We start from the raw sequence: 21,141 nt of genomic DNA, 5'->3' as shown, positions 1-21,141 counted from the left end.
GGTTATCAATTCTTGCCTGGAGAATTCATGGGCAGAGGAGCCTGGCAGGCTATAGTCCATGGGGTCACAAAGAGTTGGACATGAGTGAGCGACTGCCACACATACACATACACACAGGGCCAATTCTGCATGGGGATTCTGGTCACATTGCAGTTTCATAAAAGGACAATGTCATAATGTATTAGTAAAGTACAAATCTTGTCCTCCTTTACCAGTTTACTAGTGAGGTTGTTCTGGTCTAGCCTGACTTTGGATTTTTAATTATTTTTAACTATCCCTTGTTTAGAGATATTCTTTGATGTACAAATGAAAGGGATTAAAGTTAGGGATTATTAACTGTGGAGTTGCTTTAGCATGTAGAAGGCTGATGAATACATTTACAGCAACACATAAATATGAATCCTTGTCTTAAAAAATAAAAAACACACCATGTATTCATTTAAGATGTTTGAAATGCTTCACAAACATCATGGCACACCCATCTTGCCTGATTACCCCATGGGAATATAATTTTGTTTTATTTATTTTCCTGTAGAACAGCCTTCATTGTTTGAAATGTGAAGTGGGAGAGGAGAGGCTAGCACAGTTCAGGCTCCCAGGTCGGCTCCACAGACCTGATATCAAAGGAGAACGAATCAGTACCTTGGGGAGGAGCCTGCTGAACCCTGCTGCTCCTTGGAGCCTGATGTCCAGGTGCTCGAGGTTAGTACTCATGGACTGGAAGCCACCGGTACCAAAGGCATGACACAGAGAAGGCCAGAGCCCTTTCTGGACCTCTGCACATGGCCAGGACTGAAGGGAAAGTTGTTTAATGCTATTCTGATTCACAGAGGTGTATTGATGGCATAAAAAAATGTCCAAAATGTTTACTGGTAGAGGCAAGCAACTTTCTATTTTTTAAAATCTGAGCTGTAAATTTTCTGTTACCTTATTAAATTCTACTCTTATACACTCCAAATAAGACTGTACAAAATACTTTTTCTTTCAGTTGGTCATGATCTTGGGTGGGTTTAAGCTGTCTCTGGACTATGGTAACCGAATCAGTTCAGTTTAGTCGCTCAGTTGTGTCCAACTCTTTGCGACCCCTCAGCATGCCAGGTCTCCCTGTCCATCACCAGCTCCCGGAGTCCAGCCAAACCCATGTCCATTGAGTCAGTGATGCCATCCAACCATCTCATCCCTTGTCGTCCCCTTCTCCTCCTGCCTTCAAGCTTTCCCAGCATCAGGGTCTTTTCCAATGAGTCAGCTCTTTTCATCAGGTGGCTAAAGTATTGGAGTTTTAGCTTCAGCATCAGTCCTTCCAATGAATATTCAGGACTGATCTCCTTTAGGATGGACTGGTTGGATCTCCTTGCAGTCCAAGGGACTCTCAAGAGTCTTCTCCAACTCCACAGTTCAAAAGCATCAATTCTTCAGTGCTCAGCTTTCTTTATAGCCCATCTCTCACATCCATACATGACTACTAGAAAAATCATAGCTTTGACTAGATGGACCTTTGTTAGCAAAGTAATGTCTCTGCTGTTTAATATGCTGTCTAGGTTGGTCACAGCTTTTCTTCCAAGGAGAAAGTGTCTTTTAATTTCATGGCTGTAGTTACCATCTGCAGTGATTTTGGAGCCCAAAAATATAAAGTCTCTCATTATTTCCATTTTTTCTCCATCTATTTGCCATGAAGTGATGGGACCAGATGCCACGATCTTCGTTTTCTGAATGTTGAGTTTTAAGCCAACGTTTTCACTCTCCTCTTTCACTTTCATCAAGAAGCTCTTTAATTCTTCAGTTTCTGCCATAAGGGTGGTGTCATCTGCATGTCTGAGATTACTGATATTTCACCCAGCAATCTTGATTCCAGCTTGTACTTCATCTAGCCCAGCATTTCTCATGATGTACTCTGCATATAAGTCAAATAAGCAGGGTGACAATATACAGCCTTGATGTACTCCTTTTCCTATTTGGAATCAGTCTGTTCTTCCATGTCCAGTTCTAACTGTTGCTTCTTGACCTGCATACAAATTTATGAACAGGTGGGTCAGGTGGTCTGGTATTAACATCTCTTTCAGAATTTTCCAGTTTATTGTGATCCACACAGTCAAAGACTTTGGCAAAGTCAAGAAAGCAGAAGTAGGTGTTTTTCTGGAACTCTTGCTTTCTCGATGATCCAACAGATGTTGGCAATATGATCTCTGGTTCCTCTGCCTTTTCTAAATCCAGCTTGAACATCTGGAAGTTCATGCTGTTGAAGCCTGGCTTGGAGAATTTTGAGCATTACTTTGCTAGTGTGTGAGATGAGTGCAATTGTGTGGTAGTTTGAACATTCTTTGACATTGCCCTTTTTGGGATTGGAATGAAAACTGACCTTTTCCATCCTGAGGTCACTGTACCTCATTCACATATGCACCCAAATGTCAGTTTCTCAGAGCCCTTCTCTGAGCACTTTACCTCTCTGTCTAAAATAATACTCCCATCATTCTCTGTCCCTTACCATGCTCTGATTTTCATTCAGTGTTATCTGATATTATAGTATGTTATAACTATCTAATATTATAGTCTTATGTTTTAAAATCTGTAATTCTCACTAAAATTTAAGTTCCATAGTGGCAGACAGTTAGTTTTGCTTTTTATTATATCCGTAGCACACAAAGCAGTACCTAGTACACAGTAGGGGCTCAACAAATTGAACAATTGAATATTCTTTCCTTGTTATTTTGATCTGCCACTATGTACCTTATTTTAATTTCAAAGGGCACAAATTAAGGACAATTTCTACCTTCTAGAATTCTCTTGATCTAGAAGAACAGACATTTATGCACACAAATAATTATAATGCAGGGTACAAATTTATATGTAGTGGAGATTTATAGGTAGTGGAGATGATTACTTGAAAAAATTGGGAAGAAATTTAACCTAAACAGAATTTAAAAGAATGAATTAAAGTTTATCAGCAGATGTAAGTAGAGTGAAAGGGAAGGCATTCCAAGATAGTATCAATGGTATATGTACAGGCAGAGAGGCATGAAATAGCAGGTTGTATTTGAGGGTCTGTAAGCAAGAGAGTTCCAGAAAAACATCTATTTCTCCTTTATTGACTATGCCAAAGCCTTTGACTGTGCAGATCACAATAAACTGTGGAAAATTCTGAAAGAGATGGGAATACCAGACCACCTGACCTGCCTCTTGAGAAACCTATATGCAGGTCAGGAAGCAACAGTTAGAACTGGACATGGAACAACAGACTGGTTCCAAATAGGAAAAGGAGTACATCAAGGCTGTATATTGTCACCCTGTTTATTTAACTTATATGCAGAGTGCATTATGAGAAACGCTGGGCTGGAAGAAGCACAAGCTAGAATCAAGATTGCTGGGAGAAATATCAATAACCTCAGACATGCAGATGACACCACCCTTATGGCAGAAAGTGAAGAGGAACTAAAAAGCCTCTTGATGAAAGTGAAAGAGGAGAGTGAAAAAGTTGGCTTAAAACTCAACATTCAGAAAACGAAGATCGTGGCATCTGGTCCCATCACTTCATGGGAAGTAGATGGGGAAACAGTGGAAACAGTGTCAGACTTTATTTTTTTTGGGCTCCAAAATCACTGCAGATGGTGACTGCAGCCATGAAATTAAAAGACGCTTACTCCTTGGAAGGAAAGTTATGACCAACCTAGATAGCATATTCAAAAGCAGAGACATTACTTTGCCAACAAAGGTCTGTCTAGTCAAGGCTATGATTTTTCCAGTGGTCATGTATGGATGCGAGAGTTGGACTATGAAGAAAGCTGAGCGCTGAAGAACTGATGCTTTTGAACTGTGGTGTTGGAGAAGACTCTTGAGTCTCTTGGACTGCATGGAGATCCAACCAGTCCATTCCAAAGGAGATCAGCCCTGGGTGTTCTTTGGAAGGAATGATGCTGAAGCTGAAACTCCAGTACTTTGGCCACATCATGAGAAGAGTTGACTCATTGGAAAAGACTCTGATTCTGGGAGGGATTGGGGGCAGGAGGAAAAGGGGACGACAGAGGATGAGATGGCAGGATGACATCACCGACTCGATGGACATGAGTTTGAGTGAACTCCAGGAGATGGTGATGGACAGGGAGGCCTGGCTTGCTGTGATTCATGGGGTTGCAAAGAGTTGGACATGACTGAACTATTGAACTGAACTGAAAAATTTCAGTGTGCTGAAATAAGTGGTGTGGTGAGAGAGTTGGTAAAGATGATGCAGGCAAATAGGGAGGACTCAGGATATGAAGAGCCTTATATGCCATGCTCAGGTGTGTAAATTTTCTCTAGCAGCCAGAGAGGAAGCTCTAAAGACATTTAAGTTGGGATTGATATGATTTTCATTCTGGTCACTTCACTCACACTTTAGAAATGCCACTCTAGCAGCCTTATTGGTGCCAGAGGTAAGAGATTCATCTTGAAATACTCCAGATGAGAGGTGATGAGAGCATGAAGGAGAAATACTTGATAAAAGGATGTGTGCTGCTCATGTACTCAGTCGTGGCCGACTCTGTGATCCCATGGACTGTGGCCCACCAGGTTCCTCTGTCCATGGAATTTTCCAGGCAAGAATACTGGAGTGGGTGGCCATTTCCTTCTTCAAAAGGATGTATGAGACTATTATAATTTTATGAAAACAATTTTTTTTATGATCATACAACTTTTGGTTTTGTTTCTATAACTTAAAGAAACAACCTTCTAATATAAATCTAGTTTCACCAATAGACACTCTCATTGGGAAAAGAACATACTGATCAGACAATTTAAGTAATCCAGTTGGGATTGAGGTTTACTTTTGATATTTATCATTTGCCTCATGAGCTTTGCTAGTAAAGCCAATTCTTTAGAGGCTAATCACCCCTTTAAAATGTGATAACTTTAATTTCTGAACATGCAGAATTGAGAATAAGACCCTTTAGTAACATCTCCAAAGTACAGAGATCCTTCAAAGTCTTAAACAAATAGAATTACTATTTATGAGAGGTATTATTAATCATAAACTTTTTACACCATTCTACAAAAACTTAGAATTTATTAGGAATTTCAGCAAAACAAGCTCCTGAACTATAGCTAACACATAATTTGAATAATAAAATATCTTACTTTTAAATACAATGAATTTATTTCCAGTAGCATTCTCATTAAAAACAGTGAAGTATTTTCATTTATTAAAAATGTATTTATCAATAAAATACATAAAGTATTATAAGCATAAATGTAAATCAATTTATCTCCATTGTTCATGTTATTTGATGGTTATAGTATTTTAATAATTAACAGACGCATAAATATATATTTATAGGAGATTCTCAAAAATAATGATTCCATTTAATAACTACTGTTATACTCATCAGTATTTTCTCTGTGATCTGGATCCAACATCAGGAGATGGACTGGTCCTTGGCTGGCTGTTCTGTAACATAATTTCAGAATATATTCTTTTACTGTAGTATTCATAGACTTTAAGGTAAAATCTGTTAGGTGGATCTCCTTACAGATTACAGATTTTAATAAGACTGAACTCATAATTCAATTTCTCAAATGCTACATAAACATCAATCTCAACATGATGACTATCACTTTATATAAGGCATCATACTAATTATAATGGTTCATAATCTTTACTCTTTGCTATTGGCAAGATGTTTACAGGTGCTTTTTAAAAATCATAACCTGCTGTGTAAATGGTCAAAATTTAATAATTTTAGTTTCTACAGGAATCACTTGGAGCCCATATAATACCCCAGGAGTAGTTTAACAATGTTAGGCTAAAGAAGTTCTTGGGAAAGTGATTGTTAAAAATTCATTAATTTTATTTAAAAAGCAGGTAAAATATTCCAAACTGAAAATTCTGCTTCTAAGATTCCTAGTTTTTATATTGAAAAATCATGGGAGGGCCTGGAGGCTGCCCTGCAGTAACCCTTTTATCCTATATTGTTTGCATTTTATCTGTATGTCCGTGTTATAATGCACAGACTTACTTCCTTACTTGAGGAAAGGAAAGTGTTTTCTGCTTTCGAGTCCCAGCCTGACACAGGGTAAGAACTGAGCCTTTATTTGTTCAGTGAATAAAAATAGGCAAATATAATAATTTTTACAAAAAGAAAAAATCAGACTGCTACGGTTTCCAAAAAGAAGAACTTCTAAATTTTGGGTAAAACAAAGTCTGAGCTTGGTAAGCCTATCAGGGGGATGACACTGAAGTCAAGTCTTAAAAGAATAGAGGAGAGAGGAATTTAGGAGCACTCCTGTGAAGCAGTGGGAGCAGTGTGGGCCCGGGATGCTGCAAGAAGTTCCAGGGAGACCTGCTTCTTACTCAAGAGTATGTAAATTATGACCTGTAGAGCAACTGGAGATGAGGGTGAAAAGCTCTTGAGTGTAGTTCTCTGGAGTTTTTTAAAATTACTTTTCATTATCTATTTATTTATTTTTGGGTGCACTGGGTCTTCGTTGCTGCACCGGCTTTTTCTAGCTGCAGCAAACAGTGGCTGCTCTTTGCTGCATTGGGGTGACTTCTCTTGTTGCAGAACACAGGCTCTAGGTGAAGGGGCTTCAGCAGTTGTGGCCCGTGGGCTCTGCAGTTGTGGGTCACAGGCCCTAGACCTAGAGTGCGGGCTCAGTAGTTGTGGTGCATGGGCTTAGCTGCTCTGTGGCATGTGAAATCTTCCTGGGCTGGGGATCGAACCCTGTCCCCTGCACTGGCAGATGGATTCTTATTGAAGGTACCACCAGGGAAGTCTTAATTTTATCTTTCAGGTGATGGGTAACTACTGAGATTGGGTTTTAAGAAAGAGAGTGTTATGTTCCTACTTGGCTCTTTAAAAAGATTACTCTGATGGTGATGGTGTGAAAGACACAGTGGTGAGAGCAAAAAGGGAGGCTGTTGAAATGGTCTAGATGAGACATGGTGAATTCTTTAACTAAGATAATAGTAGAAATGGAGAGGAGTCAACAGATTTGAGATGTACTTTATTATTGGGAGGATTTATTGACTAGGGGTTAAGGGAGAATGAGAAGTCTGGATAAGATATAAATTTCTCTCTGGGAAATTTGGTGGATAATGGTGTCATTGATTGAAATAAGGATTATAAAAGGTAGAACAGATTTTGGGGGGAATATGGGAAAGTGTAAATCCTGACTCATCACTGAGAACTCATCACCAGAACTCATCACAGTTCTGAGAGTTGAGAAAATCACTTAATGTCACCAACTTAGAAGATTAAACAGAAGAGTATCTATGAGACCATTTGGTACAGTGCTTTTCAACGGTAGGAGCCTAGTAAGTGTGAGTTTCCTTTCTTCTACTTATATCTCAAAAATGTTCAGTTGCCACAAAGACTGTATTGATTAAATGTTAACACTCAGGGGCTTCCCAGGTGGTGCACTGGTAAAGAATCCACCTGCCAATGCATGATACAGGTTCGACCCCTAGGTTGGAAGATCCCCTGGAGAAGGAAATGACAACCCATTCCAGTATTCTTGCCTGGAGAATTCCATGGACAGAGGAGCCTGGCGGGCTGCAGTCCATGGGTTTGGAGTTGGACACGACTGAGTGAGTACACAACAACATTAACACTCAGGGACTTCCCAGGTGGTCCGGTGGCTGGGAGCCCACAGGGCTGTGGGTGTGGTCGTGGTCGGGAAACCAAGACCTCAGCTGACAGGACAGCTGAGCCAGTGTGCTGTGGAGCCTGCGCTCTGCAACCAGAGGAGCCTGTGTGCCCACAAATGGAGAAAGCCTGTGCAGCCAAAGCAAGCAAACAGATAAACAACATTCAGTAGAGGCCTTTGGAAGAACGCTAGAAACAGCGGTACTTTTATGGAGCATAAAATCCTTAGAATATTAAAAAAGGTTTCAGGTTCACTGCATTTCATTGAAGTCTGAAAAATGTGGATAATTTATATATTCACAGACCATGAATAAAAAAGCCATATAATCTCCACCAATATTTTCAAGGATTGAGTATGTGCAAATTTCTATGAAGTGGGCAGATAAGTGAAAAAAATCCTCTGAGATCCAAAAAAGATTATTCACTTAGAAAGACAACTAACAAAGCACATATGGAGTATACATGTGTAAAACCAGATATACTGCAGTAATAAGTTCAGAGGAGGCTTAGAGTATCATAGATGGATTGGTCACAGCATGCTTCATGGGAGAAGTAACATTAAACTGCAGCTTAGAGGGTTGTGTCTGAAGAGTAGAGAAAAATATAGTGCAGATAGGAATTGGGCAAGAACGTAAGTAAAGCATGAGAAAAACATGAAAGCAGAGCAGAGCATTGCAAACTTAATTCACATTAAATATATTAAACATATTTGGCTAGAATAGATCGACATTGTACATTGTGGGATTAAAAATTGTTGTTAGAATAATTCATATTTTTTAGAAGAGAAGTTATATTCTGCATGTAAATTTCATGTAAATACTTTTTGGAATGTCACTTTTTTTGGAGATAATTTAAACTAGTAAGATGACCATGTGCATTAGTTGCTCAGTCGTGTCTGACTCTTTGTGATCCCATCGACTGTAGCCCACCAGGCTCCTCTGTCCATGGGATTCTCAAGGCAGGAATACTGGAGTGGGTTGCCATTTCCTTCTCCAGGGGATCTTCCTGACCCAGGGATTGAACCCAGGTCTCCCACATTGCAGGCAGATTCTTTACCGTCTGAACCACCTGGGAAGCCGAGGTGGCAATAATAATAATAGTGCAACTTAACATGTATTTAGCACATGCTATGTTATAGGTTCTGTTCTAAGTGCTTTACATGGGTGATTACCTCACATAATGCTAATCAGTACTCTATGGGGGTGGATACTATTAAAGTGATTATGAGTGTTCAATGAAGGAATACAGGAAAGAGTGGGTTGAATACTTCTCTTCTGAAAAATCTCAGAACAGTACTTGCTCTAAGCAATAGCAGTTGACTGTGCTATGAAAGATACTGAGGTGGCTCTCCTGCTTACAATTATTCCTCTAACCCAAGTATTAAAGTGCCTGAAATCTCACTATTAGAAATCCATTATTGTTCTTTCTAGACAATGGTTTCAAATGATTTAAATGGTTTTATACCTTTCAGAATGATTTTTAAAATTATAAAGTATCTTTTAAAATTCATACTAAACACATTGCTTGCTTGCTTGCTGTTGCTGCGTCGCTTCAGTCGTGTCCGACTCTGTGCGACCCCATGGACTGCAGCCTACCAGGCTTCTCCGTCCATGGGATTCTCCAGGCAAGAACACTGGAGTGGGTTGCCATTTCCTTCTCCAATGCATGAAAGTGGAAAGTGAAAGTGAAGTCGCTCAGTTGTGTCTGACTCAGTGACCCCATGGACTGCAGCCTACCAGGCTCTTCTGTCCATGGGATTTTCCAGGCAAGAGTACTGGAGTGGGTTGCCATTGCCTTCTCCACTAAACACATTAGGAAGAAAAAATACATCAGTTTACTTCTATGCCTGAGATGAGAAACCCAGATCAACACTATCAAGCACTGGTATGGGGGAAACATCCCAAAGGGCAATTGAATGGGGTAAATATGCAAACAGCAACAACAATAAAACCATATATGTGGGGTGGAGGGTGGTGGATTAATATATAAACTTTACTCAAGTTGTGAATTTTCCAGAGAGATATACAACTTCTGGGAATGAAACATCAATTCTCCAATGTTAAACCAATGACATTTGGGTTTTTAGTACTGGGGTACCTGATAGATATTATACAATTAGTGTTGCTAGGTGGAGAAATTTAGTTTCTGAATTAACTACATAATACTTGTACATTGTAAAGCTATAATATAGCATTATAATTTAAAAACAAAATTCTTGTTCATATGGATAGGAAAACATTGGAGATGAATGAAAAACAAAAAAACAATGATAAAAAGCTTATCTGCAATATCTCCAAAATAACAAATACTTTTGAACAAACATTTTTGCCATTTAAAGAGATAGAAATATTTTTTGGAAAAATCTCTATTGACTAGAAATAGGCTATACTACAGGTGTCCTGGTAAATACAATTTTAATGGTCTCTTGAACATACAGAAAGTGTAAGAATATGGTTATATATTGCCTTTTTAGAACTTTAATATTAAATAATTTTACATATATAAAATACAATGAAGATCCAAGAACAAATTTTGAAATCTTTTAAAAGACCAAAGTACATCGAAAGCCCATGCACTTATTCCAAAGGGAGGAACTAAGCTTGGACATCTAAAAGTGTGGACATCTGTTTTTGGGACTATAGATAACAAGCAGTTAAATAGAATTGGGCAAGACACAGGTAGAAATAAGCCCAAGTGATTAAAAGAAAAACAGGCTACAAAAACATAAACTGAGAACTCTGCATTCATAATAACCTGAATAAAAAAATAAGCTGAATCTAATCATGAGAAAACAATCAGACAAATCCAGACTATAGGGTATTCAATATAATCGGTCTGGATGCTTCGCAAGTGTCAATGTAGATGAAAGATTGAAAAAGAGGAGACTTTTCTAGGTTAAAAGATACAACAACCAAATGCAACATTATAATCCTGGGTTAGATCCTGGATCAGAGAAATAAAATAGCCACAGAGAGTTTTTTTTAGACAACTGAAGAACTTTGAATGTGGAATGTGTATCAAATAATATGTGATATTAAATTTCTCGGGTGTGATAATTTTGATGATGTAGGTGAATTTCTGTATGCTGGGGTATTAGAGGGGAAGTATCACCATGTCTACACTTTTAAGCAGTTCATTAAAATATATGTTTGTGTGTGTGTAACTATGCATCTTCTGTCCCATCTACCCTGTCCTATCCAAGTCCACCTATTCTACTTTGCTCTTTCATCTGCCCATCCATCCATACATGAGATAAACCAAAGATGGCAAAATGTCATCAGCTGGTGAATCTAAATGAAGAGTAAAATAACATAAAATAAAAACAGCAGACAGACGGTCAAACAAAAATAAAATGTTCAAATCTCCAGGCAGAATATGGCAAATGAAACCGTATTGATGGAGGAGGGGGATGGAGTAATTTTGATGTCATAACTCTGTGAATTTATACCATTTTCCCTGAGAAAGGAAGGTTGCTGACCGATGTTACTGATGTTAAAATAAGGAAGAGTAACGTGTTTAGAGCGAAAGTTAATGGTTACCATCTGTCAACTGATGAAATGCTCTCAATGTAAAAATCTTTATGTTATGATTTTTTTAAATGAGAGGATACTTGCTTGATTCTAAGAAAACATCTTATAATTAAAAAGTTGATTGGGGAGAAAAGCTTCCTAGAAGTCAATCTCAAGAAAAATTATTACCAATAAAGGATTTTTACATATAAAAACATGATGTTTCCTAAAAAAAGAAAACAAAAAATACTCTGAAAATACTTACCAGAAGTGGTATTATTTGTAAAGTACTTTTGATGATGGATTTTTGCAAATGGTTTCTTGTATATCTGAAATAATTATACCATGATATATAAATAATTTAGTTATATATATTGAAAGGACTGGCTAAAGAATCAAATATTAAATTCTGATGTATCAAAATATTCAAAACTGAATAAGAAACTTTTTTCCTTATTGTCCTCAGAAACAGTTGAGTTAATTTGATTAAAAACTATTATTATACACAAAATTTATGTTCCTAAAAAGACATTCCTAGTACTTTGACTGTTCCATACCAATCTTTATTCAAATGCTAGGTTATTTTTTCTTTAAAAATTTTCTATCTTCTTGTTTTTTTCTTTTTTAATTTTTCTATCTTTTTAAACAAAAAACAAATTTCATTCTTGGAGGATCTCAGGAAAAAGGATGAGATGTTTAGCTACTGAGGTGCAAAAAGTTTAGTAATTTGGTCAGCTCTTGCCTTTTCAATGTTTTTGCTTTTGTCCATATAATAGCAAGGATCTGGACAAAAGAAAAAAATTAAGACAGAATCTTTTATATGAAGCATTTAAGATATGTGGAAGTATCTAAAGGTAAAAAAGAACCCTCCAAAAAAACTGAGTTGATGCTTTTATTCTATATCTGCTTAATTTTTGGAGAAGGAAATGGCAACCCACTTCAGTATTCCTGTCTGGAAAATCCCATGGACAGAGGAGCCTAGTGAGCTATGGTCCATGGGGATGCAAAGAGTTGGACACTACTGAGCACAGCACAGCTGCATAATTTTACCTTAAACCTACAGCTTTAGTTATGTATTGCTTTTGTAGATTCAGTACACTGTCTTTTATTAATGTATTAAGCATTTAATTTTGAAATTAACACAGAGTATGTAAAACATATGTGCATATTTATTCAGTAATAATAAAGCTAATGTCTTGTGTAACTACCTAGACTAAGATATTTGAACATTATCATCACTTTGGAGAAATCCTGGAATACCTCAGATGCTCTGGGGATTGCATTCTCTTCCCTGCTCACAGAGGTAATGCACTAAACTGGCTTTGCTTCTTTATAGATTTAATACATGTATGCATATCCCCCAAATAATTGTCTAGTTTTGCATGTTTCTTTACATAAATGGTATTTCATGAGATTTGCCTTATTTTTGTTCAAAATTACATATTATTTGGATTCATCCATGATGACGTGTGTAGATCTAGTTTTCCATGTGTGTAGCTGTTCATTTTCCTTGTTGAATAGTAATTCAGAACCTGAATATACCACATATATGTGTGTGTGTATATATATATTTTAAAATTTTTGGCTTTTGTTGTTATGATGATCTCTATCCGCTGGAGAAAGGAATGGCAACCCACTTCAGTATTGTTGCCTAGAGAATCCCATGGACAGAGGAATTTAACAGGCTACACTCCATGGGGTTGAAAAGAGTCGGACACAACTAAGCAACTAACACACACACACTACACATACTTATACATGTTTCCTGATACACAGGTGCAGTTTTCTCTAGATATGCACCTAGAAGTAAAATTGCTAGGTTGTAGGGTATGTTCATGTTCAATTTATTACATGCGTAGCAAAACATTTCCTAAAAGATTGCCTCAGTTTACGTTCCCATCAGCATTATCAGAGAGCTCTAATTGCTGTATGTCTTTGCCAACACTTAGCATTGCCATGCTTTTAAACTCCTGTCTTTCTGATGAGTATATAACTGTATCTCATTGTTTTATTTTGCATTACTAAAAATGTTGAATAATCTATTAGTGCTTATTGTCATTTGCATTTTCGTTGTTGAGACGTTCCTGTTCATCTTCCCACACCTATTTTTCTACTAAATTGACTTTTCTTATTGATACATAGAAGTTCTTTATATATTTGAACGATGTATTAAATTTTCTTCTGTTTTGTGGCCTGCCTTTTCATTCTTTTAATGTTCTGATATGAAGAAAAGTTTGTAACTTTAATACAGTAAAATTTATTATCTTTTTCCTCTATGGGTTATGATCCTTGTGCTCTACTTAAGAAATCTTTCCTTGAAATCCTGAGATTACAAATATTTTCTATACTACCTCCTAAAAGCTTTATATATATATTTCATATTTAATCTTTAATCACCTTGTAACTGATTTTTACTTATGTAATAGGAGCTCAATTTAGTTTCTATTTGGTGCCCAATTGTTGCAATATGAAGTGACAAACAACTTATCTCAGAATGACCCCAGAAGTTCTTCATAGCTATTTGGGACCAAAGAATGGGTTCTCATCCTATGTGAAAAGGCTTTACCTAAATCCAATCAGTAGCTCATTCCAGTGAAAAAGGCTGCAGTTTCTCACACTGGGATCTCAATCAGATGTTTGTTAGACTGGTTTATATTGTCCCATGGCTCTTAGATCCTCTGTTCTGGTGTTTTCCTTCAAACGTTTTGGTGTTTCAGTTTGGAAATTTTCTCTCACCTATCTTCAAATTCATAAATTCTTCCCTCAGCTTTGTTGAATCTACTGACAAGTACATAGAATACATTACTAATTTCTGTTACAGTGTTCCTATTTCTCACATTTCTATTTGACCCTTTTGTATGGTTTCCATCTCTCTGATGAAATTCTTATCTGTTCAGGCTTGTAATCTCCCATGTGGCCCACCTTTTCCACTATAACCTTTAACATATTAGTCATAGTTATTTAAAATTATCTATCCAACAGTTTCAACATCTGGGCCATCTGTGTCTCACTCTGTTCATTGCTTTGTCCCTTGACTGTGAGTTTTTTTTCTTGCTTTTTAAGTTTTGACTGAATGCTGAACTTCTTGTTTGAGGTAAATATGTTTGTGCCAGAAAATGGGCATGTCTTTTCTGTTAGACAATTGGTGTGTATGTACGTGTGTGTGCGTGTCGTTAATCAACTCAGTTTGAGTTTTATTGTTGCTATGGTTACCTTCAGTACATCAATGGTTTCAAAATTCTCTAGTGTTATTTTGTGCTTTTTCAGGTGTCCGAGGTTTTTCCCTTAAATTTTCCCCTCTACTTTCAGTTTTTGCCTCCCTGTGTGTCTGCACAGTACCACGAGACTCTCTATGCTCTTGCTTTTCTCCAGCTGATTTCCATTGCTTGTTCTTTGGTACTCGCTGGCGTTGTAGTGGGGGAGTAGTGGAGTTTTTCTGTTTTCTTGTTCCAGGCTTAGTCTTGGGCATGTCCCCTATGCCTCCTCAGTCATTCTGCTCCTCCTTTTCAGGGCAGTCCACTTTGTGCACTGTATCTTTGGAAGGTTTTGTGCAAGAAAATTTTGTGCCCCTTCTCCAATAACATGATACCTCTAATAATATGGGTCTCTGCCTCCTTTTTGCCCCTTCTCCAACAGTAGAAGCCTACTTCTCTTACCTTTCCACTACACCCAGTAAGTCTTCACTTGTGCCCTGGGGGCAATCAGCAAAGTTTGCTGCCTCTATCCCAATACCTCTGTGTGTGTGTGCTGAGTTGCTCAGTTGTGTCCAAATCTTTGCACACCAATGGACTGTAGCCCACCAGGTTCCTCTGCCCATGGAACTTTTCAGACAAGAATACTGGAGTGGGTGCCATTTCCCACTCTAGGGGATCTTCCTGACCCTTCCTGACCCAGGCATCAAATGCACATCTCTTTTGTCTCCTGCTTTGGCAGGTGGATTCTTTACCTCTAGTGCCACCTGGGAAGCCCAGACCTTCATTCTGCAGGAAAGAAGGTTCTGCATGGAGCTTGATACCTTTCCTACTGTGATGGCTGCTCCCCTTCTCCAAGACTGCGCCACTGAGAAAGGATTTCTCTAGTCTCCTGTTCTGCTTTTTTCTTAGGAATACACAGTATAAGTTTATAAAGAAGAATCTGTGAGCTGTGTGAACTCTTGTGTCTGTGACTCCCAGGGGTTTTATATTCCAGTAATAGCCCACATTTATCTGTTAGCAATTTAAACATAATTCCTAACATCAGCTTATATGGAATCTGGCATTGCACCATATTCTGCCACAGCGAGCCAATGGTCATGTTGTCTCTCCTTGGAAGTTCCTGTCTTTCCTTGAATGTCAGGCTACTTGGTTGTGCTGGGATCTCAGCTCTCTAATGGGTTCAAGAAAACCTACGCTTTTGTTGCTTATCTGTTTTTTCTCATTCTTAGTGTGTGATTGATATATTCCAGTTTTCTACATTTTATGCAAATGTGGAATATATACATGCACACAGTAAATACATATATATTTTTATATATATGACATATAAAAAATATTCAGTAGTTCTCAACCATAGGTAATTTTCTTTTTGCCATTCAGAGGACATCTGGCTATGTCTGAAGACACTTATCATGATGGGTACATTCTATGATTTTCGAAGCCAGAGATACTGCTAAGCATGGTACAAGGCACAGGAAAGCCCCCCACAACAAATGATTATCAACCAAAAATGTCTGTAGTGACAAGGTTGAGAGATCTTGATAAATACATACATACAGAAAATATTTTTATTATTGTTCACATCTAAATAGTTTGTAATTTCTATTATAGTTAATTTTCCAGAACATTGGTTTGTTTAGAAATGTTCTTCTTAATGTTATTTTTTGTTACTCATGTTTAGTTCAATTGTATTGTGGTCAGAGGATGTGCACTACTCCAATCCTTTGAAATGTGTCATTGTGTTTTATAGTATAATATTGGTTCCTTTTAATAAATGTTCTAAGTGTGCGCTTACAAAGAATGTGTCCCTTTGATCAAGAATGTTAATCATGTTTGATTCCTAAATATCAATTTTTTCGGTCTATTTGTTCTATCAATTACTGATTGTAATTAATTATAATTAATGTTAAAATATCCCCTAATCATGGCTAAGAAATACTTTATACATTTTGAGGCTATGTTTTTAAATGTTTATACAATGAAAATATTTTATAGATTTTTCCTGTATTAAAACTTTGATCATCATGAAGTCATCTTTTTTTATGTCTAGTAATGTTTTCTGCTTTATAGTCAATTTCATCTGATAATAATTCATCTAAACTAGTTTTCCCCTGTGACCTTAGTAATTAGCACAGACATACTTTATTCATCAACATCTAAAGTTAATTTCTGTCTCTCATGGACAGAGGAGCCTGGTGGGCTGCAGTCCATAGGATTGCTAAGAGTAGGACATGACTGAAGTGACTTAGCAAGCATGTACAAAGTTAATCTCTATCTTTACTCAATTCTATAAGCATACGAGAGTTCTAGTACACTTTAACACCATTTATGTTCTCCAATTTATGTAATATTTTTGATAGGTATTTAAACTCTGTTTTCTCTTTGAATCACGTACTACTTTTTAATTACATTTATTTTTTTTATACAATGTTTGTTCAAATTTACCCTCTCAGACTATCCATCTGAAATCACTTTCGGTTTGCTAAAGTACAATTTTTAGAATTTCCTTTAGTAAGAGACTGTTGTTGACAAAAACCTCTTAAAGAGTTACATAGACATACAGAGGGGTGAAAAAGCTTGCATGTCTTTGCCCCTCATCTGTTTAATTCTGAGACTTGTTAGGCAAGCTTTTTTTTTTTAACCTCTCTCTTTGTCTCTCTGGGAGTGTAAGACTGCATAGGATGTAGCTCCTCGGTAGGCCCAACTTTAGGGTGGGAGGGTCTTCCATGGGACTACTCATCTTTAAGTAGGCTATGGATTTTGTCTTCTGTTCCCATTTTTCCATGAGGCCATGAAAAGCAAAGCTCAATTTCACTCTGTGGGTTAAATGTTCTCAAGAGAAAAGCTAGCAGCAGCACTCTCCTTATCACTCTAGGCTCTTATTTATATTTAGTTCCTGGTCCTGTGAATTTCTGTATTCTCACCATCTTATTGCTATATTTAAGATTTTAAAGTACATAACCCTGAATTTATGGTTGTTTTTGATGGATGGTAAATACAGAGGATGAGATGATTGGATGGGATCACTGACTCAATGGACATGAGTTTGAGCAAACTCAGGAAGACATTGAAGGATGGGAAGGCCTGGCATGCTGAAGTTCATGGGCTGACAAAGAGTTAGACAAGACTTAGTGACTGAATGACAACAATAATCCTGAATTTATGGTTGTTTTAGATGGATGGTAAGTACAGATAACTAGCTTGTCACATTGCTGAAATGGAAGTATATTCACACATTGCCAAAAGACAATTAAGCCTGCCAGTGAAACTGGTATCATTGTAAATGATATGAATACAGTATACTTGAAATAGTATATACATTCAGATAAATTTTAAATTGTTATATACTTGGTTCAAATAGGTGATAATCTGGACACATTTTGCATTTTCATTTTCAATTTTTAAATTAAATTTTAAATAAAAATTGTCTAAGAATAAAATACAAAATTTCCTGTACACAAAAAGTGTTCTTCCATACTTACAGTATAATCTTTCATTGAGATGATCAAGGGACTGTAGGATCTTTTGTTCTTCAGCTGATAGTGCACAGATGTTAAATTGCTGCGTTTTATTTAAAGCCAGATTTGTTTGCTGTAGCTGCTTGCTATTCATGACAGTTAGAATCTCATCCTCAGGCACTGAAGCATTCACTAGATTTTCAGCCATCAAAAATTCAGAAGTACTGCCTGAAACTACAGAAACTTTATATTAACTATTCTTTGATCCCTTTTTGTCTTTGGGATCTGTCGTTATACATAACTGACATGCCTGTATGTATTAATTTCACAAACAGAAACCCAGTAAATCTTTTGTTACTTTGCATTTTATTTATCAGGGTCTTCTATATCTAGCATTTTCCCATCCCTAAGTAAAAAACAGATACTCAAAATGATGGCAGTGAGGTAATAAAAGTTATTAGGTGTTAGTTTAACTAAGGAAAAAATACATTATGTATATGTAGATTATTTCTGTGTTGTTTTTATTATTCATTGGTAGAATAAAGAGATGAAGTAGATTGTCTTATAATAGCAATTATGATGATAAGAGAAAAGGAACTTACAGAAATTTTAGAAAATTAGATGATCAGCTGGACAGAACTGAAAGCTTAGAAACTGACCAAATAAAAGACCATATGACTATAGAAGGATCAAATACTTCAAAGAAGATGAGTCAAATAACTTAGCTTGTTGCTTATAAAATAAGCACTTTGGAGTTTCACTTCACATCATCTATTTAAACAAATTTCAAAGGAATTAAAGAGTTAAGTTTAATGAATCAAATCATTAAAGTAATCTAGAGGGAAAAGAAACATTTCTAACTTTATTCATGGGGAAGTTTCTTTGGTAATGCACAAATCACTAAGACAAAACCAAAAACAAATTTTTTGAGGTTGGTCTTCCCAAATAGATATTAAATTCTGAAGGCCAAGACTTTTTACATGTTTGATTAATTATTATGTATCCAAAATATTTAGTTGCAGGCAGGAAATTAGCTCTCAATAATTATTTGTTAAATGAAAAAATGTAAAGTAAGACTTCTATATGTGAAAATAAAACATAAGTGGAATAAAATGCACATAATAAAGTAGTAAAAACATTTATAACTAGCATAAGGATCAGAATCCTTGATATTTAAAGAGTTTGCAGAAATGAGTGAGAAAATACTAAAACGCCAATATTTATAGGAAAAAAGAATATGAAGAAATAATTCACCAAAATAAATACACATACAGAAACAATTAAGCTTATTATTAGTAAAAGGTACTCAAATAAGAACTAATAACACACCATTTCTCTGTCATATATGCAAATAAGAGATGTGATATTTACCTCAAGTTCACATACACCCCAGAAGAATTTTGAATGATAATACTTTTCATGAAAATGCTACAGGAATATATAAAAAAATGCCACAACAGAATTTATTTCCTTTGACCTAGTACTCATTTAATACACAGAGTTTCATTCAATAAATATTAGTTGGGTGCCAATTAAGCCAGGTATTCTAATTTTAAATAATCAAATAGTCAGGAAAAAATCTGATGTAGAAAGATGTTCAATATATTATTATTTAGAACAAATAAAAACTGGCAACAGTCTAAATGTGCAGGGTGAGGAGAATTCAGGTCCTAATTGGTGGTATAACAGTCATGTGATATGTAAGAACTTTGGAAAATATGTAAGAACAACAAAAAAGAAATCATTGGGAACAAAGCTGAGAAGAAAATGTTTAAACTAAAACATACCTTCTTCAATATTAGAAGTACCCCTTGTAGTTTGTTTTGGCTCACTTGAACTTAGCTGGATACTTTGTCCAAAATTCTATAAAAATACAATATTAAATCAGAATATAATTCCATATTTAAAATTAGTGATATATATTGGCTTAAAAACTTTTATTTGCTGTTTTTATTTTCAATTATCACTATTCATATAATACATATTTCCTTTTTTTTGGAGCAGAAATTAAGAATTACTAAATTAGTCCTTTCTATGGAAACTAAATGGCTTCCCTGATAGCTCAGTAGGTAAAGAATCCACCTGCAGTGCAGGACACCCCTGTTTGATTCCTGGGTCAGGAAGATTTCCTGGAGAAGGGATACACTACCCACTCCAGTATTCTTGGGCTTCCCTTGAGACTCAGCTGGTAAAGAATCTGCCTGCAATGCGGGACACCTAGGTTCGATCCCTGGGTTGGGAAGATGCCCCGGAGAAGGGAAAGGCTACCCACTCTAGTATTCTAGCCTGGAGAATTCCATGGACTGTATAGTCCATGGGGTCCCAAAGAGTCGGACACGACTGAGTAACTTCCACTTTCATGGTAACTAAAGATTAGAAAAATGTTTTATACCAATTTTGGTACATTTTCAGATTACAATATCATCTTGGACATTTGGAAGAGGGAAGTAAGTTGGGTGTTAATCAAAAGGATTAACTAAAGGAAAGGTAAAAAATTACACTAAGGCTGGTTTATCATTGTAAGGGTAGGTGACAATTACTAACTGAAAAGTCTCTGATTGTGGCTTTATGCCAAGGATAAGCAAGCATCTTAGATGACAATACTTAAAAAAGAAACAGCTGCCTCAATGCTGCACAGAACTGGGCAATAAGAAATATCAGAGCACTGGCAACTAGCATTTCCATTCGACACTCATGAGTGATACCAACTCTCCTTCGCTGGATATGGTCTACTTTGATTCTTTACTCTCGTTCTGTTCCACTTTAAGAAATGATTCTTAGATAAAGTTGCCTGGCTATGACTATACCTACCCTTTGTTCAGTCTAATTGGAAGAGTAACTGAGGCAGGTTTCTGCAAAAACCCTGCTTCAACAGCTCTCATAGCCTTGCCTGATCTCCATTATAGACTTGAGACAACCTGGACTGAGACCATGGCACAAAGTGGCAATTGTGCATTTTTTTATCTTTCATTGTGTTGGAGAAGACTCTTGAGAGTCCCTTGGACTGTACGGAGATCCAACCAGTCCATCCTAAAGGAGATCAGTCCTGGGTGTTCATTGGAAGGACTGATGTTGAGGCTGAAACTCCAATATTTTGGCCACCTGATGTGAAGAGCTGACTCATTTGAAAAGACCCTGATGCTGGGAAAGATTGGGGGTAGGAGGAGAAGGGGACGGCAGGGGATGAGATGGTTGGATGTCATCACCGGCTCAATGGACATGAGTTTGAGTAAACTCCGGGAGCTGGTGATGGACAGGGAAGCCTGGCGAGCTGCGGTTCACGGGGTGGCAAAGAGTCGGACACGACTGAGCGACTGAACTGAACTGACCTCTTTTCGATTCTCTCCACACAGAAGTAGTGGTTGGGAAA

The 21,141-nt window shown here is 36.9% G+C and overlaps 1 protein-coding gene and 1 non-coding gene across 6 annotated transcripts in view; both read right to left on the bottom strand.

Annotated features, from left to right (window-relative positions):
* CEP126 (centrosomal protein 126) overlaps positions 1-21,141 on the bottom strand; it is a 131,416-nt gene that overhangs the window by 19,699 nt on the left and 90,576 nt on the right. For 2 of the 5 annotated variants that reach the window (XM_045163017.1, XR_006640104.1), the window contains exons 8-9: positions 19,559-19,634; positions 17,796-18,005 (exon numbers count right to left, since the gene is read on the bottom strand). In XM_045163017.1, coding sequence (XP_045018952.1) covers positions 17,796-18,005; positions 19,559-19,634 — 286 coding nt within the window. Of the gene's footprint in view, positions 1-5,015; positions 5,414-11,384; positions 11,449-17,795; positions 18,006-19,558; positions 19,635-21,141 lie in introns of those variants that run through there. The other 3 variants (XM_045163016.1, XM_045163018.1, XM_045163019.1) reach the window with 3 other exon arrangements.
* Positions 684-833, bottom strand: LOC112579739. Its single transcript, XR_003104075.1, has one exon. It is a non-coding gene; the product is annotated as a small nucleolar RNA SNORA57 (small nucleolar RNA).

Source organism: Bubalus bubalis, chromosome 16 (genome assembly GCF_019923935.1).
Source record: "Bubalus bubalis isolate 160015118507 breed Murrah chromosome 16, NDDB_SH_1, whole genome shotgun sequence".
Lineage (NCBI taxonomy): Eukaryota > Metazoa > Chordata > Mammalia > Artiodactyla > Bovidae > Bubalus > Bubalus bubalis.
Note: the sequence above shows the minus strand (reverse complement) of the source record. Positions and strands in the feature narration are given on the sequence as shown.